Raw genomic sequence first — 24,529 nt, 5'->3', positions numbered from 1 at the left:
AGTTCCCAGGTTTATCAATGACAATGTCAGCGTGGCTGTCTGAAAACTGAAGCTCAGTAGAAGTTGGGGAATGCATGAATGGTCTCAGAGACACATAATGTGCTTTTTAAAGTGAGGCAGTAGGAGCCCACGTCTCAGAGATGCTGACCTCAAGAGGCCTGTTCGCACCTGATGTCCCAAGAACATGAGTGAACTGAAGCACTTCTGTGAGGATGAATGGTCTAAATAACACCTGGATGCAGGTTCAGGAAGTATAAGTATATTGCTGCCAAAAGGTGTTCAATCACTTATTAAAACATTGTTGCCAATAATCTTTCCACCATCACTCTGTATGTTAAATAACACACACACACATACACACGCTCCGCGCTTCATCCAGCAGTCCAATGGAAAGCTACGCTTCACTTTTGTTTGCATGGGGTTTGGAGGGAGGGGACGAGAAAGGGGGTGTTCCCCTGTGTTCCCTCCTCCTGTGTGAAGAAACAACACTTGGCCACCCCCACACACACCCGTTCCCATTCCCATGGATCGTATTACGGGAGACTCCAGCTCCGAGACATCTGCTCCGCTGCTAACAACGGAGCGCGTCCCCGCGTCTCAGACCTACCACCGATCCCATCTCCCGCGGTGCCCCTTCCTCCTCCTCCTCCTCCTCCTCCTCCTCTTCTTGCCCTCTACCCCTCAGTGGTGATCTCTCCGTTATATGCGTTAACGCGGTGATTATGACGAGCCACGGTGCATGTGCCCTCCACGTTTTCCGGCTGTAGCTCCCCCCCCCCCCCCACCCCGGGTCCCTGCTCCATCACCCTCTCCCGTGCGTACGAGAGGCGAGTAGCGGCGGCGGAGAGCGCAGCGGTGCCACCGAGCGGCACATTTCTTTTTGTCCGTGCGCTCCGCAGGCTGCTGGCTGAGGGCTTTTGCGGCTTCGCATCCTCTCCGCTGCTGGCTGCGCTGTCGTGGGAGAGGACGACGGAGGGCGGACGATAGGAACGACGATCCCCATGACTCGCGTTTGAAAAGCCTTCAGTAGTCGGATATTTAATCGGTTTTTTTTTTTTTTTTTTTAATCTTTCCACGATCTTTGTTTGTTTGTTTTGACCCCATGGAGTCGGTGGAGAAAGAGTGCGGAGCGCTGGGTGGATTATTCCAGGCCATCGTGAACGATATGAAGGTAACACACGAATTAAAGTAGACAGGGCTTTTATCTGACCTTTGCGCTTTGTGCACAGTGTCTGATCAGACCAATATTTCTTTCTTTCCTTTTTTTTTTTTTTACTGCCTTTGTCTTTGACCGGGTCCACCCCCACTGAAAACACCGCTGCAGGACAAATTGAGAGATGAAACATGTTTCCCTTTGTGTTATTTGCATAATGTGCAGCAGGTCTATCAAGGCACTCCTCACATTCAGCAAGACTTAAGCCTTTGTGTCAGTGTGTATACCAACTGTTTACATGGAGATATAACCATTAGTTCCTTTATTAAAAATGTATTTTTTTTTAGTTGACAAACTCCAGGGATCAAAATCGAACCCCATTTCTCTAGAACTGCTTCATAAGAGCATAAAAAAGAAGAAATAACAATCAAAGATGGCAGGTACATTAACACTTGTACCATTGTCCCACTACACATCTTGTGTGCTGCCATTTGACCCCAAACAACTGTTCCTCTTTAATCCCATCTTGCAAGATTTTCTAGGTTAAATATCAGACACTGAAGAGTGCTCTAAAAGAAAATATCAGGCTCCAACACACTGGAAAACAAACAGAAAAGGTTATGGACTCTGCTTCTTGATGTTTGGCCTTGTGGCATGGACTCACTCTGTGTACACTACACATTAGATACACGCCTGACCTCACCTGGAACGGCCTTGTTTTGCAGCTTATGGAGTACAGAGCATGTTTGTTTTCCGTCTCTCGAGATAATTGATAATAATTTCTCATGCAGGAACTGGATGTCCTTCGTGTGTATGCTTTCTGTGTGTTGGGGGAGGGGGTCACGTCAAGGAAGTTGAGCCAGGGTGGTCTGTTGTTGTTCATGACAACAGATGGAAAGTGTGAACGTATTCATCAGGCCCGGAGGCAGCTCCCTGTCTTCTCATTGTTCAGGACGCTCATGCTACACTGCATTTCGTGCATCACGCTGCACTTTCCATCTAACAGATTTCTTATTGATCACCGGCTGTGGTGCCTTCGGAAAAGACTATTTATGGACTCTCATGTGCCAGGCTCCAATGAAATCAGCTCTCAGCTATTGCTAGTGTGGTTTCATCCTGCTCACGCTGAGGTCAGAGAGAGAGAGAGAGAGAGAGAGAGCTCTTAGAAAAAGCAGTCTATGTATTGATAAGCAGGACAGATGAATAAGGCTGAATCCCTGAGTCAGCACAGTGTCGATGTCCACTGTCTGAAACAGACATCTGACCTCATTCCTGCCGCCTGGCTTGGCCAGACCAGCTTTACCCCCCGGGAGCAACGCAGCAGCATGGATTTCCTGTGCTGATCTCACTGATTGTGAACAATGTTACAGTTTAGTGCACAGTTACCTACACGGTGCACTGTAAGCGGACTTAGGGAACTTAGCCTCTTGCAGGCAGCGCAGACACATTGCGTTGATACAAGTGGCACCTGTTGCTTATGTAACTGGCCGATGAAGCTAGAGGCAAGACATAAAAGAGTTGGTGGTGGTGGAGGGTGGAAGGAAATGGAGTGATTCAGCTGGATTAGATCAGCAATCAAGAATGAGATCAGCACAGAAAGATGTAGGCTGCAATTTCTGCGCTCAGTGTTTGGTAAAGCCTTGACCTCACCCTCCAGTGAATGGCGAGGTGTGGGTGGGAGGAAGAGCTTTTCTCTCCATCCTTCACTCCTTTCATCCAGCCTCAACCTCCCTGGGCGCTGCTGGGTGTGGATGAAGAGAGAAACGTACACCCCCACCGCCCCCCTTCGCCGTTTCCCTGCCCGCTTCTTCACCCTCCTCCCTCAGCTGTCTTGGCAGTGCATCCCTCCTGCCCTTGGGAGTCACAGGCCACACAAGCTAATTAGACACCTGTTGGAGTCAAGTGCAGACAGAGAGACTGGGAGCTTCAAGGCAAACATTTTTGTAAGGGATGATGGCTCCTCAATCCTCAATCACTTCTGAAGGATGTTGTTGTTAGAATTGAGATTGTACATCAGCAAGACTGTTTCCAGACAACATGTTGACCGTATTTAGTCAGGATGTAGGGTCACTTTTGGCTCCTCTTCATGAAAGAGGCACCTTTAGGTTATGCCCTTCCTCCCCTTTCACCGAGGCTCAAGCTCCTGCTCTAATGGGATCTAGCCTTCAATGTGTTTTATGTTTGGCTCCAGCTCCTATAGCTCAAGGCACAGTGTGATGGTCTCGGGGTAAATGTAGTCCAGATTTTTCAGAAACCATCTATGCTACCTTCCCTGTGCACTCATGGCAGATCATGCACGCACATGCACAGACAAGACAACATGTGAACACCACATACCTGCTCACAGCAAAGAACCGGACGAGAGAGCGTTTAGGCTGATTGAGGACAGCAATAACACAAGTGAAAACCTTTTTAAAAGCATGTCAGAGCACAGAGCTTATGCACCAACCGGCGTCTAACCTCGCAGTGAGAGGACATGCTTGCATGAGCTATTGCAGCCTTATTTTGAACTCACTCGCTATCTTCACAGCGCATTGACGGGGAATAAAGCTGGCATTGAAATTTTATCAAGCTGTCTACATTCTGTCCTGTTTGAGGGAACATTATGTCTAGTGCTTTGTTTGATGGGCTATGCTTGTGCACTTAAATGTGGTGATAAGTTTATTTAACTAATTTCTTTTCACTTCTTCTATCAGAGCTCTTACCCCATGTGGGAAGATTTCAGTGCCAAGGCCACGAAGCTGCACTCTCAACTCAGGTGAGAAGTAGTTGAACGGTGAATGTGGATGAAAATAAAATCTTGTGCAATATTTACAGACTCTTTAATGCAGACTTGACGCTGTGAACATGTGCCAATTTATTTACAGGACTACCATTCTGGCAGCAGTGGCCTTTTTAGATGCCTTTCAGAAGGTGGCAGACATGGCTACCAACTCTAGAGGTAAGGGGGATTTATGTGTGTCTTTCCACTACTTCGTAATCCATTTGTATCTAGTTAATGGCTACGACATCCACTGAAAGAGTCCCTCGTCATCTTAGACAGAAACAAGTAGTGGACGGACAATTGGAATGCACATTTCTGCCACAATATAATGACCAAAGTAGGCATAGCTGTGGGAGGAGGCGGCACGTAGAAGTGAAAATCTAAGCTTATTGTTTCTTTCATCTTAATGAGGTCTGCTGATCTGCTTTGTCGCCCTGCTAGTGGCAGCAGACAGGCTGGCCAGAGAGGCAGCTGATTAACACAGATTTCTTTGGAGTTGATCGTCGAGAGCAGTATGTAGGTCAAAAACCCCTGTAAACCCGAGAGAGCGTGCAAAGGCTCCTGACTTATGCACAAACAAGCGTAGAAACACGCGCGCACATACATACACAGATAGTCAAAGAGCGACAGCTGGTAGCCGACCACCTGACCTTACAGGTCACATACCAACATGCTTTAAACTGTTACTGCTACAGCCCTTCACTGGCCACTTAGTGCTGGAGAAAATAACTAAAGAGGCATTTCTTCAACAGTGTTCACACGTTGTCACCAGTTTTGCTGCCAAAGTCTCTCCAATAACAGCGGAGTGTATTGCCATGGTGATACATCAATTTTCCTTAAACCATTTCTGATGTGACTGTGCATGAGCTCCACAAAATGAAGCAAGGTGGCCTAGGGTCAACCAGTTAGCTGCTAACACCTGGCAGCCTGCTTCAGGACAGCATAGGTATAGAGCATGGCAGGGGAGGACTTCAAAGGAGAAGTGTGTGTGCAGTAAAAGTAGAGAAAACAGCAGAATGATGGATGGTCCAGAGAGAGATGAGAGAGAACAGCGAATTGAGTTTCACAGCTATAGATGCATCAAATCCCTGTAAGTGTGTCACTCATACACCCACTCAGTCCTCTGCTCCTCTCCCAGGGACATTAACTTTAGGATTGATGTCATCCTTCTCAGTCCACAGACTGTAGGAGGGAGGCAGGGCACGCTATCAGATGAGAGACAATTAAAAGGGAACTAATGCAACATGAGACTAATGTTAATGATCTGATGGGCAGAAGATTAACATCTTACACATCTGAAATATTAATATTTTTGCTTGAATCTTTTTATATGATTCAAAATCAGAATCAGTCTGGTTTCTAGCTACGGGGTTGCTCTGTGGATTTCAATGTTCCATCACATTGGTCCAGAATATCTGAAGAACTATTCTATGTACTGCCATGGAATTTATTACAGATATGCATCACATCCAGATGACGAATCCCAATAACTCTGGAGATCATCTCACTTTTTTTCCACCCTCATCAGGTCAAAGATTTCATGATTATTGTGACCTAATACCTGCAAAACAGACACTCTCATCAACCTAAACTGTGGTGTGTGTGTGTGTGTGTGTGTGTGTGTGTGTGTGTGTGTGTGTGTGTGTCTGTATACAGAAGTGGATGAAAAACAAACTAATCAACCTGTCCAGGACAAAAATGATCCCCTAGAAAGATGTTAAATAATTGGACCATAGGGACATGTTAAACAAAAGTGTATCCTGTAATTAGCATCACAGGTGTCTTCAAACTAAAGACAGAGTAAAAAAGAGGTAGAAGGTAAAGGCTGTAAGACCATCTCCAAGCAGCTTGATGTTCTGTGACTACAGTCGCACATATTAGGTTAGTTTAAGGTCCATAGGGCTGTAGCCAACCTCCCTGAACGTGGCCACAAGAGGACAGTGCAGAAGTCTCATTGACAGTTACAGAAGTCGTTCGATTGCAGCTATTGCCTCAAAAGGTTGTGCAACAAAATATTAAGTTAAGGGTATCGTCCAGGCCAGTTTCATTAGTTCTTTTCAGTCATTTTTATTTATTATTACTTTCGTCAGTGTCAGTCCCATTCCTGTGTTGCTTGCTCTTAACCATGGTCAATTATTGTACTGGGGGAATGTCGATATTTACTTCAGCTGGCTCCTGATGGACCTTGGGCTGAAGGTGGCACGGGCCTAGTTTAGAAGCTGCAATATTAAAAGTTAATGTGAAATTTATTGGCATCCATATTTTCCCCCTCCTCTTGGCTGTATATTTGCTAACTCCAGATTGTTCAACACGTGGTGCACAAATAGAATCCAGAGATGACTTGCTCACCATTTCGTAAGTCTCTATTTCTGTCCCTGTGGCTCGTTCTCTCTCTCTCTCTTTCTCGTTTTGTCTGTTTCTCATCATGAGTGTGTGGGTCTGTCTGCCTGCAGTGATCAAGTTTGCCTCAGCGTCTACACAGCCATATAGGGCTGATTACACCACAGGGGGCCAGCCCTTGGCTATGAACTGTTGACCGTCATTGCTGTCACCCCAGTTCCCCTCTCGTGTTCAGGGAAGAGCTGCAGCTGCTGGCACAGCTGGGTGTTTCATCACATTCTTCTTGTGCTTCCTTTAATCTACCTTTGACACACTCACCCTGTCACCCCTGTAACTCTTGCACACATTCCTCAGACTGTACATGTTTCCCTGCCGAGGAAAGCATCATCTCTCTTCTCGTCTAGGGTGAGAGGACAGTAAATGAAAGAGGATCCTTATGATTAGGATTCTTATGATACTGATGTTCGTGTTTGTTTTGTGTCTTTTACTTGCAGCTTTTTATGTAAACCAATAGTAATCATAATCACATCCCCCATTCTGTGCCCTCCTCTTTTATGTGTCAAACTGCCTTGCTCTGCGTTTGTGCTCAGGTTTCCTCTTGCCCATGTTGGCCATTTTTAGAGTTTATGGTCGCGATCGTGGCATCAGCGTCAGTGTTTTTATGAAGCAGCTGGATGAGTGGACTGCCAGGCCTTTTGGCACTATGTCTGACAGCGCTGTTTCTCTAAGCTGTGTTGATGGATCTGTGTCTGAAGGCATGTCTGTCTCAGCGAACAGGCGGCTCACATCTGGATTCAATGAAGGCCCCCCCCCCCCAACCACAAAGTCTACATTAGATGGATGTATTTGGAGAATTTTAGCCCTTTAAAGATAAATGTTTCACGTTTCAACACCCATCTTTCCTGGGACTTAGGTTGAGGCCCTGAAGCTCTCTGGTGGGCTTTACTGTTAAAATGGTCAGCCTAATGGTTTTTTGTATGTTGCATAGAAGTTTCTTTTGTCAGTCATTGACGTTAAATTGCGGTGTGATGCATTTAAGCGGTCCAGACTTATCTGAAGGCTCCATGTTTGGTGTTTTGTTGTTGCTAGGCTGGAGTGTTTTGGTGTGGAGTGTTTTTCCATTTTTGGACATGGTTGAATTAGATGGAGGTCAAAGAGCTGGTAGTGCGGGGTTCATCAGGGTATGCAATAGGAGCTCCATATTTTCACATGTGAGACGAGTCTAGTGGTGGGGCGGTTAGGCCTGGGTGGGGGTAGAGATTGCAGTGGGATTTCCACAGCTCTGGGTATCCAGGCTAGGCAGAGGCGTTTAGCTAATCCTCTTAGCCCCACTCTGTAACACACAGACTCAGGCTGCCTTCCCTTCCTGATCAGCCACCACTAGCTTTGAAAATTCACACTCTGGGTCCACCGGCCAGACTGCGATGCACTGCAAAGATATGTTAAACACAGATAACTCTCTTTACATCTGCGTGCCACAGCCTGTAGAGCAAACACACCGTTACATATAGACACATGCACAGACGTAATGCTCTAGTGGTTCGTTGCAAGTCCTGTTTGTCTGTCTGTCTGTCGTTCTTCTCTTTCTTACTCATACTGTTCATATTCAGCGGAGCTATGCTAGTAGATCAGTATGTCAGCAAAGCGGTAATCTGCTTGGCCGCTGTGCTTCTCTAGGTTGGCAGATGGGGTGGATATCCCTGCCCGCCATCTGGACAGCCTGGTATGAAGGAGATGTGGCCGTGGCCTAGTGCAGAGGGAGATCAGGGGATTACAGTCCTCCCCTCTATCCTAGCAGCGCAGCTATTTTTACGGACATGTCAAATAATGAGAGTGTGCCCATGTGACCAGCAGTGACATCCATCAAGCTTGTCATTTCATGTTCCAGCCTGGCATGAGCCTGTATTGTATTCGACCAGAAGGTTAGATCCGCCTGCTGTGATAAAATAAGTTTATAGGTTTGAAAAATATTTTAGACATACAAGTACAGTACACGCAGTCGGATTGATGATGCACTAAGGTCTGCTTTGTCATTCTGTTGTTTGTTTTCTGGGCTCCTCAGGAATTTCATGACCTATAGCAGAGAGGTCACAATAAGAATCGACAAGAGCATCTTATTTTTTCCTTGAGATGTTTGTCTTGTTTCTCAGATGGAACTAAACAGCTCTCTCTCTCTCTCTCTCTCTCTCTCTCTCTCTCTCTCTCTCTTTTTAAATTTCCTGAGTTTATATGCTTTAACCTCAAAACTCAAGTTGGTCTCCCCACAAATTAATGTTTTCCAGCTATTATAATGACTACATGCAAAAAGTAAAGGGTGAAGTGGCTGGAACAATGATGTGAAGAACAGATGAAGGGGGGGAATAATAATGGCAGAGAAAACAAACCTTTTGGCTCTGCCTTACTTAGAGTCTGAGGATGAATACCAAACTAAGTAGACAAACACGAGGCTCGAGGAGAACACTGTGTTCAGCTATATCCTGGACACGAAGCCGGCGTGGAAGGAGCTGGAGAGGGGAGGGAAAATACACACGAGAGAAAGCCTGATAGAGGAATGTAGGGGAGGACATTAAAAGAGGGAATGAAAGGGATACATGGATAGTTTTAATCGACTGAGGCAGACTGAGAACTGAAAACCTGCTGAGTTGAGTTTAATTCTGAATTTACTTAAGTTCATGTATTATTTTAAGCACAACTCTGACTATTTTAATCTGAACTTTGTTATTTTTCTTTTTGTGATATACCATTTTACTGATAATATGTGGCCCAAATGCCGTTGCATGCCTTCACAGATGGCAGCATTGGCATGAACATATAAACATAAAAAAAGTTGTGTGCCAAGTTTAGTGATTGGTTTAGAAAGTAGACCGAGTTGTGGCTAATGTTGAGTACTCTTTTAAGACTTTACACAGCTCCAGTAAAACGGTTTTGAGCAAAACATGAGTCATCCAACTCACACGGATGAAGCCGAGTTATTATGTGAACATAAATTATGTTTATATTTGTCTTCACTGATCCTACGCACACGTCAAGCAAAGTGCAGAGGACAATGGGGAGTGGTGGTAATGACTCATTACTCCCTTTTTGGACCGTCATTCTACCTTTTTTTTGTTGTTGTTGTTGTTTGGAGCTTGGATACATCTTGGGACTTTTCCCTTGCATATAGGATCATCCAATGTCTATTTCGCAGCTGCAGGTGAAGACAGTCCCCTGTGTGCTTTCTGTTCTTTCCATTAATTGCATGACGCGTCACTTCTCTCTCACCCTGTGTGGTACATCGTCTTGTTTTCTCTATGTGTGTCCCTTTTTCATCTCCAGTGAAAAGCACATCTGGACAAGGGGCAGTGTTTATTTTTAGCACCATTTATGTCCCGCAACAGGAAGCTCCACCGGCAGAAAAATATCACTTCCTCCTCCTCCTGGAGTCTCGTCTTAATGTACTACAGAACACGTTTACACCACATGAAGACAAGTCTGTCTGCGTCTGTGGGTGTTTCTGGTTGAGAGGTGAAACTTGCTGTGCGTACTGTGCGTCCAGACAACAATGGGATAAGTGTGTGTTTGACTCTGTGTGTGTCACCAAAACAATTGATCTCAAGGCCGTTTCCTCTGCCTTTCATTAGTGTTGTTGTTGGTAAGAAGAGACATCCCATATGTGAGGAAGTGGCACAAAGGCTCTGAATGCTGTTTTGACTTCTATTGCAGAAACACAGCTCCTATAGAACATACCTAACATTTTATTGTACATGTCAGATTAAACAAATAACTGAATAATCCAGAAAATCCCTTATTTTCATGAAACGTTGCGTTTGGGGGTTCTGGAAAGCTTGGGCCTACAAAAACATAATAACATAGTTTTATCATATGTCATGCCATGACTTTACCAAATTAACATTTTGAACGTATTACGGATTTAGTTAAGACTGCAGCTGTAAAACTATGATATCATTTTACAATCAAGATTTAAGTTGATTTAACTGATGGTTTTAAAATGAAATTTGCAACATGCACTCAGAAATCATTAGGTCAGAAATACACAAACCAAGCTTAATTATGAATTTTAAACATGAAGTAGTGGCGTCTATGGGACCCCAGAACAACGAGGTAAAGTAAACAGTAGTTGCATTTTCAGCATAACACAAGAGTAGAAGTAAATTTAGATTTTTGGAGCCAGAATTTGATGTGAAGATGTGTTTCAGACCAATATTTAATTTATATTATTATTATTAATATTTTTGAGCTGATAAAATATTGATAGGGCAACAGACTTTGTTTTGAATTACAGTGATTAACAAAGAAACTTTGTAAAAAAAAAAAAGCAGTTCATGAGGATGTAACTAAAGCCATATTTTAAATTAAATATTAGATTAAATTAGAGAGATATTGTAGAGAGAGAGATTTTCAAGACCTGCACATGTCGTGTCTGTAATTCCCAATTTATCTAACTTTAGTTAGATGTGTAACACTCTCTTGCTGCAGGCAGGCAGCTCTTCACTCTTGCTTCACAATCAATATCCACACGTGGCCGTTTTATCCACCACTCTTCGATCAGAGGCTATTGCTCCCCATCCAGCAGAACCAAGGGGATCCTGCTTTATTTATAATGCTGACTGCTCCCACTGGGCCACATCTCGGATCCAGAACCTCAGCTGTGTTTTGAAGTGAATGTTGCATGATGTGCATTGACGATGTATCGTCAGGTTTTGAATTCAGAAATCTCAGCTGTGTATTTGATCTATTAGTAACTAAACAAGACTAATGAAAGAAACAAAAATCAAAGTAAAAGCTCCTGGTTCCTTCTTTATTCTTTCCCTCACTTAACTTATATGGATGATATTTTGATCATATTGGAAAACATCACATAAATCTGTTCACTTGTATTTAATGGGTAATGTGGGAAACTTTGTCCCAGCAGCTCGTTTTGCACCTGCAGCAGCAAGAAAACACTTCCTCTGCCCCCCCTGACTGGCTGAACCCAGTCGGCATCTCTGCAGTGTATACCCTCTTTCATCCTCGCCTCTCCTCCCTTCTCACCCCACAGCACTTTTCATCCATCAGTGACCTTCGCTGTGTCCCTGCCAGTTCACGTTCTTCAACACTTAAAAGGGGTGAGCAAGGGTAAAGGCGGGCAGCTTAACTGTCTACGCCAGCTGCAGGCAGCTCCGCAGCCAAGGTGCCAACGTGAGGAATAACTGTTGTCTCACAGATGATGGAATTTCCTCGGCGCTGACTGTAGGAGAGCTTAACAAATAAAAGGGACCTCGTATTTCTGGAAGCATAACCGTGAGGATATTCTGTACCTTTTCGCTCTGTAGCCCATATAAACATGCTTTATTGACACAGAAAGCAAAGAGACAGAGCACCCACTTGTCTCAGGGGGACAGGATTCAACTTCAGTACCGGTTAAGTGTAACTGCTGCACTCCGGCTCAGTAGTCGTAAGTGCGAATGAAACTCGAGCTGAGGAGCAGGCTTTAAATGCTGAAAGAGGCAGATAGTTAAGCTAAGCTCTCATGTTGAAGACATCAGGGAATGAGGCTCCTGCCAGGAGCCGGGAGCCAGGCTCCTGGCAGGAGCCCCTTATAAAGAAGGCCTATTAAACTCTCCTCCTTCCCCTGAGGAGTCAGGGGAGTTAAACAAAACCAGAGCTCTGGATTGAACTACTCACTAAATGCTTCGACCAAAGTACACCGGTTGGGGATACTGCAGCTTTACAGTCCCAACAAAACTGAACTTGGGGACTTGACCTTCCCAACAACAAACCCATGTACAACTCTACAGCACAGCAGATCTGTATTTATGGTCAGGAGCATACAGTATATTGAAACAAGCACCAGGTGTTGCTGCACTGTTGGGTTGCTTCCAGTTGTTTGTTCCATGTACGAAGATATATGGCTGGGTTGCATAACTGCTCTCTTCCATCCTGGTCTGTATTTCACTTCCATTCATGCATGTGTGGGTGTCTGCTCCCTGTAAAGCCCCAGAGGTCCAGGCCAGCTTAATAATCACTTTCCCAGCTCTTACACACTTTTAGCCAATGAGCTACTACACAGCCAAACGTTCTAGATGGAGTTCAGTGATTTTTATTTATATAGCGCAAATCGACAAATTTATCCAAAAGAGACTAAATACGAAAAAGAAAATCCTCTTCCTGAGGAAGAAACCTCAGGAAGAGCAACCAAAAGTAACCCCTCTTCAAGGAGAGAGAGAGATTATGTAAACTCCAGTAAAACCTGTCTTTCTAGTCAGTCTAGGCCCTCCTGTCACCTTGTATATGTCACATGCCTGTGTGCATGCAGGGTGCTGTGGGAGTGAATCACTCCGTCCCTGTCCATCCGGTCGGGGCTAGAGGCCAGCAGGTCTCGTGGACATGGGCAGGAAGCCTCTAGACCTCCCCAGGATGTAGCTGTCAGCTGATCTCCCCTTTGGGAGGGGAAGGGAGGAGAGGAAGGGATATTGGCAGGTGTGGATGGGACAGGGGAGTAGGGGCCGACATTGACATTGGGAAAGTCTGTTATTGAGATAAAAGTCCCAACATCACACTCTCTCTGTCTCCTTCAGCCTGTGTCATGCTTTACTCGCAAGAGTCACAGCTGTGCACGCTTCCTGTCATGCTTTCAAGATTAGAAATAACCTGTGCACGTGTCCTTTGCCAACATCTGTATTTCTCATATTTCTTTTGCACTGGTTTATGAAGCACTAAACCAGTGTCAATAGAAGCACTTATAGGACAGTTACTCAACACCAGTCCTTTAAAGTCGCAGGCCTATTTTTTTATTTCTAGCAAAGCCTCAACGTATAGGTTCCACGTGTTAATTCGCTCACATCCTGCTGGTATTTTATGGCTGTATGTGATACAGCTGGATGACCTTTTACCTCTAACCCTTCCCTCAGAAACCTAGAAAATGCAGACACGGAACAACCCTCCCTTCCTCTCCCCATCACACAAACGCACTGAAGTTATTCTAAAGCTGACGAAAAAGGTCTCCGTGAGACGTAGTCCAGATCTGTTCCTTTGGTGTCTTTGAACTGTTTCAGCAGTCACTTAAGTTGACAGCCTAGAGGTGCAGTGAAATGGTCTTTGTCTGACAGTGTGACGTGATATTGACTGGAGACAGTAACCTAGTTTCTTTATGTGATATCTGGAAAAGAGCGCAGGTCTCAGCGGACAACCATCTGGAGCCTTCTTTACGTATTGTCTGATTTCATCGCCTGCCATATTAGTCATGTTGTTCTTCCTCTTTTATTCTGTACATCACTCTTTCTTTCTGCTTGTTTTGCAGTGCGGGTTAGAACCAGTTTCTCTTTCTTTCTTTCTCTCTCTCTCCCTGTCGGCCCAGCATGAATGGTGTTTATGACACAGAAAGAACAGGAAAGGCAGAGCAGGCAGGGAAGAATAGAGGGATATCCCCTTACAGGGTTCCCTCCTTTTCCCTCCAGGATAGAGGGGGTGAGAGCTTCGGAAAGGGTGGGGGTTTGGTAAATCACACCACCTGTCCAACCACACACGCACGAACACGCACACACACACACACTAACCTGTGCATCTCACTCGAAAAATCATTCATGGACACAAATACAGTCAGCAGCATTCATCAACTCTGTTAGGCCTGCTTAGAGCTGAGAGATGTCCTCTCTCCTTCCTCTTGTACAGTGTGTGTGTGTGTATGTGTGTGTATGTATGTGTGTGTGTGGCGAGACCCTCAGATTAGCCCTATGTGGCCCAGATTACAGCAGGATCAGTGCTGCCACATATTACACTGGCATGTGAACCGTCAGTGAGACAGGGCACCAGCCTGGGCTTTAGGGGCTTAAGACCCCATTTAATTACACTTCTGCAGAGAGGAAAAGTACAGTAACCAATTCCCACAAGCTGTTATTTACACTGTGATGGAGGATCTTGTGCGCATGTGTCACAGCGGAAGAAAACACACCTATTTTGTAAAGAGGGAAGAGAGGCGTCTAGGGTTTTAGTTAAGGGATTGACTTTAGTTTTAGTTTAGTTCCCCAAACACATTTGACATTTATGTGTTCCGTTTTAACAAGCAACACTTGTCCCTCTAGTGGCTGCAGCTGGGAACGCCTCTCCGGCAGTGGAGGGGGAAATATCCTCCTGATAAATCCATCTGACAGGAGAGAATTAGGCCTTTCAAAATCCTCTCCTAGATGTGTTATGTCTCGTTTTGGAAAACCATATTTTTCTCGACCAAGAGGCACGTCTGTGATTTGTAATGCCCGGCTCTTATATCGAAGGTGACAATTTGTTTGCTTTTCATATCCAAGGTGCCACCAGGGACATCGGCTCAGCACTGACAAGGATGTGTATGCGACACCGCAGCATTGAGGCAAAATTGCGCCACTTTACCAAGTAAGTGTCACCTGTGCTTTTTTTGTATTTTTCCCTCCACTGCAATTTTCTCTTTTCCATTACTTTGATGCCATTATTGTGTTTGCAGTTCCCATTCACTTTCTGCCGACCTCTCTCTCATTCCTCTGTTCTTCTCTGAGTGTTTTGCATGTGGTGGACACTAAGCTCTCTCTCTCTCGCTCTGTGCTCTCATGTCGTGTCTCCTTGTCACTGCAGTGTTCTTATGGAAGGCCTAGTTACGCCACTCCAGGAGAAAATAGAGGAATGGAAGAAGACGGCTAATCAGCTGGACAAAGACCATGCCAAAGGTGAACATCCAGGAATCACCAGTTTTATATTGAATGCACATTGGACAGATATCGATATCTCTGTGGCTTTGATTTGTTCTCCACAGAATACAAGCGGTCTCGTCAGGAAATCAAAAGGAAGTCGCTGGATACGATAAAACTACAGAAAAAAGCAAGAAAAGGTGAGAGAACTTGTTGATGTAAGAGCCTGGGATCATTATAGAGCTGATCATAATGAAGTCTGCTGGGCTGCAGGCCCTTTAGCTGTAGCACTGGTTCAGATTGAGCTGGCACCATCTAGAGGAAAAGCTGTAAATAACAGCTCATTCAATAATGTCTGACACACTTATAAAGGCTCTTTTCCAACTTTGGGTGATCTGTCAGCTTCTACCTTTATAAATCAAAGGAATGATCATCTTGCTTGCATTAGCCCCCACTGCTGGCTGTAATCAAACTCCTGTTCACACACAGGACTTACAACAGTAGTACGGGCTAGTCTCAAACTTGCAATGTGCTTGATTTGATACAGCTAACAGTGCCTGTGTTTCTGTCCCCCCCCCCCCCCCCCCCCCCCGCCTGTTGCATCCCCTCCTCTATTTCTTTCTGGCTATTTCCCATGGCTGTAGAGCTTCTAGGTATGTCTGCTCTGTTTTGCTCTGAATGAAAACATCACTTCATCTTTACATCCAACTGCCAGTCAAAGATTTTGCCAATCTAGATATGAAGTTCCAGCAGCATGTTTAAGCGAAACAGTAGCGGATAAATGACCTGCTGCTGTTGCTTTTTACCCCTTTTTTCAGTTTTTGTGTTGAGCTAAGCTGACTGGTTGCGAACGCTGACATTATATAAGGTGGACAGATGTGGTAACGTTGTCAGTCTCAATTTATAACTCTCAAAACAGGGAGTAAGTGTATTTCACAAAATCTGTATCTGTTTAAACTAGTACTACTTTACTGTGCCTTTATTGTAAATATCCTCGTATTAAAGAATGTGAAGTTAATAGGCCTTTATTTTAATGATGCCGCTGTTCTATACAAACCTCGCAGTAATCTGTGACAGTGAGTCGGCAGAGCTCCTGTTGTGAAATCTCAGATGACTTCTAACAAATGCTTATTGATAGCACATAACACAAATGCTACTGTGTATTTTTCTGACATTTGTTCACAGAGCACATTAGTCATTTGCAGACCTGTTTCGCAGTTTGCCAAATGCAGCCTTTCCATTTTATACTGATAAGAAACTGTCAATTTATTTGGCAACTTTGTTTGGCTACCAAGAGTCAGTCTTTGATTCCTTCTGTCAGGATCTATGGTCAGATCCTAATAGAGCTCATAGTTTAATTACTGCCTTGCTTTAGATATGTAGGAATATTAACAGTATTAGGATTATTTAAAATGTGATGTCCATTATAGGCAACACAGTGCTCATATAATAAGTAAATGCAAACATAGCAAGTCACAAATTACATTTGAAATACAGTAAATGCAGAGAGCGCATTGCTTGTGAATGAAAATAAACTGCTCACATTCAGTATAACTCAGGGGATTGGGAAACATTTTACTGGCAGTGTCTGTTAATCATGTATTCATAGCAACAGTCAGTGTTTGTCTTCATCTCATCCTGCTTCCATTCTTTTGCCTTCTTGCATCTGTCATCTAGTTTCATCGTGGTATGCAGTCTTGACTGACCCGTGATATCTTGTGCAGTGCTATTTGTGTAATCACATCCATTTCAGGACCTCCAAGTCACCACCAGCTGCTTTGCATCAACTCATGATCGATGACATTCTTCGATGTTCTGTCATTCCCATGAACATGATCCATGAGTGTAATGTTTGTCAGTGTATTGACCTCTAGTACGCAAGCAGTTTATCATTTTGTGTTCTAATTATCTCTCATTTTTACTCTGTCCCTCCTCCCTGCGCTTTGCATTATCACCCTCCCTTCCGATTCTCAACATCCTTTCACTCCTCCTCCTTTCCCCTACACATCTCCGTCCTTTCTCGTTGTGCCATCCCTCTCCTGTGTCCCTGCACCCTTGCTTTGCCTTGCACAGGCCGGGGAAACCTGCGTCCTCAGTTGGACAGTGCCATGCAGGATGTCAGTGACTTGTACCTGCTCATGGAGGAGACGGAGAAGCAGGCAGTGCGCAGAGCCCTCCTGGAGGAGAGAGGGCGCTACTGTACATTCATTAACCTACTGCAGCCTGTGGTGGTGAGGAACAGTTAGACTTTGTACACCTGAGAATTGTAAAACAAGTGAACCCAGATAGCATTGATGGGACAAAGAACACTCTCATCATTGATGGGGTGGCTTCTTAATTTGATCCACCCTATTTCTTTCTTCCAGAATGTAGAGATTGCCATGCTGGGAGAAATAACACATTTACAACCTATTGTTGATGACCTTACTGTGTTAACCGAAGACCCACACAAGTTGCCACCAGCTAGTGAGCAGGTAACAGGTTTAATTGCTATTTATCCACAGTCCAAAAATTGTTAAACAACTGCTAACATCCGATCCTTCTCCAATTCACCATCCTGCTGCTATAATACTCCCTAAAGAGTTTACTTCCCACAAAAGCACACCGTTTACTTCCATTAATTAGAAATGACAGAGCCCTGCTGTTTAAGAAAACATGTACCTTTTTTCTAAAAATGATTTGTTGTCTAAACTGATCAATTTATAAATCATGACCATTTTTTAAAGATTTATCTCAGATTCAGTGGAAGAATTTCGGGGTTTGAGACTAAAAATTCTTGTGATGAAGCTTGTTGTCAAATGTGTTTTTTTTCAACAAAGTGAACCAGATCAATTTCAGAATATATCCAGCCACGTGTCCCTTGAAAAAAACAAAACAAAACAAACCAACATTCTTTGGGGAATGACAGGACAAACCATAGTTAGCAGTAATTTATTATAATCTATTCCATTATGTCTCGTCACAGGTGATCAGAGACCTGAAAGGCTCAGACTACAGCTGGTCCTACCAGACCCCTCCCTCCTCCCCCAGCAGCACCAGCTCCAGGAAGAGCAGCATGTGCAGGTGTGCTCTCCGTGCGCACACACACACACACACACACACACACACACACACACACACACACACACACACACACACACACACACACACACAGAGTTTTGTGCAATGTTGTGCAGTGTTCATACACAAACATGTCATATGTGTGTTGTGTTCAATGTCAACGTGTTAATTTCAAACCACTTATTCACACAATAGCAAAGGAATGAAATATCAATAAGCTAACGGTTACGGTTGACATGCACTACATGGGATATCTTTTGAGCTTCTCAGCTCTTGCTCCTGGCAGATGACTAGCCTACACGAGAAGCAAAATCCACATATTCTAAAGCTAATGGTGAAATTGGTTTTAACAATTTATTTAAAAATATGCTTAAAAAAAAGATTGTGAACATTTATTATAGCCTATTTTTAGATTTTCTTGGCCTGTATTTATTCACATAACACCAATTGACTATATGTCATTATAGAAAAAAACATGACCGTGTACTTCTATAAAGACACCGAGGGACGTGAAAACGTGTTGTACTTGTAAAGGATCACATTGTTTAATTTGTCATTTTTAATTTAGTATTCCCCTTTAATGTTCATCCTAGATAAAATGATAACTTCAGATATATTCCAGGGGGAGATTGGGAGGGAGGAGTGGGAGAGCAGTGTAGAAGGAGTCTGAGAAGTACAAGCGGCGCATTTTAAAATGTGTGGGTGACAAAGAGAAGCGATGCTGAGTGAGAATGACAGAGCAGAAGACGAAAAGCACAAAGACAGCTGTTAATGTTCAGAGGGAAAGAAAAATCAAAGAAGGAATAACTTTTTAATGCTCTTTGATGCCCCAAAATTAAAAGAATAGCATCATTTAGAATTTTCACATCACACTGCCTTCATGTTCACAGCTTTTGTGATCAATTTTTCATTTAGATTTTTTTTTTTTACCATGGGCTCTACTTAAATTCTCCTAAAAAACAAGATTCAGGACAAAACAAGAGACAAAAAAAAAAAAAAAAAAAAAACTGTGCTAGAATCTTGATCACAGTCCTGTTTTATATTCATATTGTATGCTGAGTTTTGTACTGTACTGATGTGATATCCTGTCTACAGTCTCCTCCAGATGCCCTCTGCAGGAGCCCATAGGCTCAGCAGCGTCTCCTCCCACGACTCGGGCTTCGTCTCCCAGGACGCCAACACCCACTCTAAGCCCCCATCGCCCATGCCCTCTGACATCACCAGCCAGGTAACAGTCTCGACAACAACACAACACTTTTGTTGGTTTGTTGTTCGTCTTCTTTGATGAGAGGAAATAAGTAATTTTATCACAACCGGGAAGAATAGCAGACGTGCAAGCTCCAGGGATTCCTGCAGCAGGGCAAAAGGACACAGTAACAACACACTTTCTTATCAGCGTAGCTTCATAATAATTCTCTGCTTTTAAAAACAATCCATTTCTGTCTGACATGTCTAGTCTGGTGTGAAATACATATATATTTCTGTTTGCATTTCACACATAACCCCATAGTTGTAATAAGATGTTGACAGTCAAACTCCGACAGCTTTCTTGAGTGATTTTTTTTTGCTGCAATAGAGCTTTATCCGTTGCAAATGTTGAATCCTTATCCCAGTGGACTGATAAAGTTATTCAGACTCCCACAGCTTCATCAGATTGCAGTGTACGGCAGCACACCAACTGATGCAATGCTCCTTTTCTGAATAAATGATCTCACAGGCTACTTTATTTTCGATCTAAGCTGTGGTTCATAGATCTCCTCGGAAAGGAAACTACCTACCTCTTTCTAAAGCTCATCAACACTATTCTAAAACTTTCACCCTATTCCTATGCATTTCTCATCTCTAACACCTGCCTCTCACTCCCCCCCCCCCCCCCCCCCTGCCATTTCCCCTTCCCCTCCACTGTCTTTACTGCATCTTCCCTTTCCCAGAAATCTACAAGCTCAGCCTCCTCTGAGGCCTCAGAAACCTGCCAGTCTGTCAGCGAGTGCAACTCTCCTACAGCGGTTAGTACTGCATGCATCTCAGCAATCTATTTGCTTTATTGGACACACACACACACACACACACAGACAATGTGCAGTGCATTTCACTCATTACTATCTATAGCTTAAAGAGCGCTGGGGGTTCTTGACAGCCGCAGTGCGGTTTGACGTGGACTATTCATGGATGTTGAGCACTCTGACTCAGACTTGTCTGTCCGTTTCGCAGTTTGGCTCATGCTCATCCTTCGGTACCTTCCGCCCTGCTTTCTCACACACTGGCACCATCAGGCCTCTTTCTGTCATACTTCCTGCGTCCCCCACATTTAACCACCCCCCTGGATCCAACACTCCCTCACCCACATCAAAGGTTCCTAGCTGGAAGGTTTGTTTTCATTTGCAAATTTACTTTTGTTGTTTTTTTTTTCCTCTGTTTAAACTTTGTTGCTTCTTTGCTTCTTGTGTTTAATTGCCTTCATGCACATTAATCAGCATAAAGATTAACCTTGCTATCATCGTTTTGCTGTTGCTCGTTAAGTTCAGTTTTGCAATCTTTCCTCACAACACTGACATAGCCTACTCTAGTCTTTCCATATCTTACTTGGCCTCTAACTAGTTCATGAGCCGAATCAGTGGCATCCATGTTGACACGACTGTTGGAAAACTCTGGTGATGCTCAGTTGGAAGACGGCCTCAGTCTCATTGTTGCATCTCCTACTGCAGGACTGGGCCAAACTGAGTTCCTGTGAGCCAGCTTTGGCCAGCACTCTGCAGCGTAGGAGGGGGTCTGTGGATAGGATGAGAGAATTGGAGGCTCCACCTAGTCCACAGGGGTATTCTGGTATTCAACCCGATGATCTGCATCGAGCGAGAATTGGCCCAGGAAACATTGCAGCCAAGGTAAGGAGTCCTAAGGGAGGAAAATGTATATGCCACTTAATCCATTTGTATGCAGTGGGAATTGTAGTGTGTTGAATAGTATATGCAAATATGTGCAAATCTTCATGCATCTCCTACCTGACTGTATCACTTTGTGTGCTGCAGCATGGTGAGCCCCTCTCTTCAGCAGCCAGTACTCTAGCCATGGTTCTAACCAGAGGCTTGAGCATGGAGCAGCAGAAGAGCAGCAGGGACTCTTTGCAATATTCCAGTGGCTACAGTACCCAGACCAACACCCCCTCCTGCTCGGAGGACACCATACCCTCACAAGGTAACACTCACTCTTCAGTACACATATACAACACAGAAGAGAGTTTTCCTGTTGTTTATCCATGTAATTGATGTAAATTATGATGTAAAAAATCATCTCCAAAATGACGTTTCACTGCATTGTTGTCAGTATTTTTATGTTTTATCGTATTCACTACTCACTGTCCCTTCTAGGTTCAGATTATGAATGCTACTCTCTCAATGGGGATGCTGACAGTGAAGGGCAGGCAGACTTTGACAAGTCCTCCACCATTCCACGCCACAGTAACATTGGCCAGAGCTACCGCCGCATGATTCAAACCAAAAGACCTGCTAGCACTGCAGGTCTGCCCGGAGGTAAGACTCTGCAGGGAATCCCAAATGATGTAGGGGGAAGTGGCTCTGGAGCCATTGCCTCGGGAACAGCCACCATTCGCAGGACTCCATCATCCAAAACTGGTGTGAGACGCACGCCATCCACATCTGGCCCCATCCCCATCCGGCCCCCGATCGTGCCAGTAAAGACCCCCTCAGTACCAGACTCTCCGGGGTACGCCAGCCCATCCCCACATCATGCATGTACTGAGGAGTTTTTGTATGGCGATGACCCATCTGCTCCTGACTACATGAGGGCTTCTCCAAAGCGGATGAGCCTCCCTGACACAACCTGGGGATGTGGCGGAGGTGGGGTGGACAGGGCTGTGTATGCCCAGCAGACCCCCGGCATGGCCGCCCACGGTGCGGAGGAAGACCCTCTGCTCGCTGCCAACCGCCACAGCCTGGTGGAGAAGATAGGAGAGCTGGCAGCCAGCGCCCACGCCCTCGGTGAGGGTCAGTTCCCCTTCCCCAGCTCACTGCCAGAGGATCCAGCTCAGTTCACCCCCCAGGAGCTATCCTCTGCGACCCAGGATGATGTAGATATGCTGGTGTCGATACGACGGGGGGTGAGGCTCCGCAAGACAGTAACTGATGACCGATCGGGTCCGAGGATCCTGCGGTAGCTGAGGGAGAGGAGGGCTGTGACGAAGCAGCTGGTGTCCCTTTGATTAACTGAAACTTTGTAGTGAAATGCAACAGCACTCATGTCATACATGAACAAAGGCACAGCAACACGTAACAAACAGGATGTAACATGTGGTGAATGAAGGCCAGTTGATTAGTGAGTGACCATGGACAATGTCAAGTCATTTCATGTTATGTATGTATCGCATACATACAAAGTAACCCATATATTTTGGTTTTTATTCTTCCGTTTCGTTTGTTTTGTTTGCGTCTCTGTGTGTGAGCTCTGTGGCTGTGCATTACTGCTCCCCGTGTGACCAGGTGTTTCAGCCCAGTTTGTCCCTTTTAGACCCAGTGATGAGCCATCACTCGCGTGGGGATCAAACGCTCTGCGTCCTTGTTCTTGCTCTTATGATTAGTATAATATTGTGCATCTCTAAATTAACGCAGCCACCTGTCCGTGGAAAGCGATGGGCGTGTCTGTATGTTGTGTTTTTCCTCATTTCTGTACATGTACCGTATTACTGTTTGGTTTCATAAAGCTGTGCAGCTGTGTAAGTCATGTAAAATAGAAGCAATATGGCAGTGTTTTTATTGCTGTACTGTATTGTCAATATATTCTGCAATTAAACACGCTTTTTACTGTTAAATGGATTGATGGTCTTTGTCAGAAAATGTAGTGTCCTTATTAATTAATAGACAATTCTACATCAGTACTGCCAGGGAATAAAATCTATTGCATTTGTCAGCGTATATGTCGTTGACATGTAGTCTGTTGCTACAGTCGCAGTAGCAACTGGTGCCTGTACCAAGATTTGTAATATCTAATATGATCTTCAGCTATTTTCCTCTACCATTTGATGTTTCATTTCGCCTTTTTTTGTTTTATTAAATTGTAGTTTGTAGTTTTCCGTCAATATTTGGCTATTACAGGTTTTACAGCGGTTTATGTGCTGAAAACCAATTTAAAGTTGGACTATTTTGCGTGGAAGAGTTAGTTTTCTATAACGGTCCTACGATTGTCTACAGCGTTGCAGTCCCCTAAAGTGACAGAGGAGGGCGCCAAAGGCCCTTCACTGTGGCTGAGCGGACTCTGTGGTCAGTAAATATGTTTATAGGACAATAAAGAGGAGAAGAAGGTAAGGACAGCATCCATGTTGTGCAAAAGAAAGAATCAAAACATTTGCCAGCCTACATCTATCTAGTGTTACATGGGAAAAAACAACAACAACAGCAACAAAACAGCTACTGCTTCTTTTTCTCCTGAATAAAAATGACTATAATGTAACTAATGTCACATAAGCTGTTGAGTTAGTTTTTCAGCAGCGTACGGGGTACAATATTTACAGTTCGTTAAATCTAGTCTGTAGCTTCACTATATTTTGGCTCCTAACAAAGTGCTGTGGCTGTGGCTGTGTGAAATTTATGTTTGTGGGAGCTGGTGAAAATCCCTCTCATTATTCTTTAACTTATCGCTCCTGCTGGAAAACAACTCCTAAACTGACTGTATAAAGCCTTTTCCCTCTTGCACAACAAGATGATAAACCGCAGGTTTTGCCTGCACATGGGACCTCTATTGCAAGCCACAATATGATAAATGAGCATGAAGTCCATTTAGAGCTACTTTTATTAAGAGGCCACTTAACAGTGTACCCTGGAAAGAAAATAGGAACAATAGCGTTCATATTAGTAGAAGTCAGGGGGATGAGGCAGGGTTGAGTGTGGTTTGGAGACAGACATGAATTGTGCAGATCTATTTTGTTCCCTGACACTGAGTCATCGCTGATATTCTCAATGATGTGAAAAGAAAATGGAGACTGAATGAAGGCCTGAGAGAAGATCAGACAGCCGTGATTAAACTAGGGGGTGATCGTCTTTGGGTACGGCCACATGTGTAAATCATGTGAAATGCTGCAGGACCACCACGAATGCAGAAATAATTAGTCCTGCGCAGCTCAGGAAGCCTTCTGTGTTTTTCATACTCTCCCCAAATGGGTCCCTCATAATCCTCTCAGCTTCATAAATAGCACATTATTGAATTTGCACTATTAGTTCATAGCCTTGAACTGGTCGAGTAATAGAAACCTGCCTAATGGCTGGGTCTTGCTGGGATAATTAACTGAGAAAAAGAACTGAGCAGTTTCATTGTGCATCCGAGGTAATGTTCTCACTGTCTAAACTGTGCTTCACAGGGAACATTATAACTGCTTGCTTCTTAAGTCCCACCTCTTAGTTAGGCAGAGTGAGAGAGGACACAGAGTTGTGCTCATTTTCATTTTCTTTTATTTTCCAATTACTATCTCCTGTGTCTTTTGATGATGTGAGAAGTCTTTCACTGTGGAAGTCGTGATTGTTCGCGGCTACACCGATATACCGTTCAAATCAATGCTCTTTTCTCACTGTGCTA

General features: G+C 44.3%; 1 protein-coding gene across 2 annotated transcripts; it reads left to right on the top strand.

The window, feature by feature from the left end:
• Nucleotides 1-523: 523 nt before the first annotated feature.
• On the top strand, nt 524-22,772 carry mtss1la (MTSS I-BAR domain containing 2a). 2 transcript variants are annotated; one of them, XM_026365577.1, is made up of 15 exons: nt 524-1,171; nt 3,850-3,911; nt 4,021-4,094; nt 14,537-14,621; nt 14,838-14,929; nt 15,016-15,090; nt 16,964-17,121; nt 17,257-17,364; nt 17,856-17,953; nt 19,046-19,178; nt 19,882-19,956; nt 20,162-20,317; nt 20,656-20,832; nt 20,977-21,142; nt 21,316-22,772. In XM_026365577.1, the coding sequence occupies exons 1-15, from the start codon at nt 1,103-1,105 to the stop codon at nt 22,119-22,121; spliced, it is 2,334 nt and encodes a 777-aa protein (XP_026221362.1). In that variant the 5' UTR covers nt 524-1,102; the 3' UTR covers nt 22,122-22,772. The 2 variants fall into 2 exon arrangements, with proteins under 2 accessions (XP_026221362.1, XP_026221363.1); XM_026365578.1 differs by lacking the exon at nt 20,162-20,317 and having other exon boundaries at nt 21,316-22,121.
• Nucleotides 22,773-24,529: the final 1,757 nt, after the last annotated feature.

Source organism: Anabas testudineus, chromosome 6, assembly GCF_900324465.2.
Source record: "Anabas testudineus chromosome 6, fAnaTes1.2, whole genome shotgun sequence".
NCBI classification, from domain to species: Eukaryota; Metazoa; Chordata; class Actinopteri; order Anabantiformes; family Anabantidae; genus Anabas; species Anabas testudineus.
Note: the sequence above shows the minus strand (reverse complement) of the source record. Positions and strands in the feature narration are given on the sequence as shown.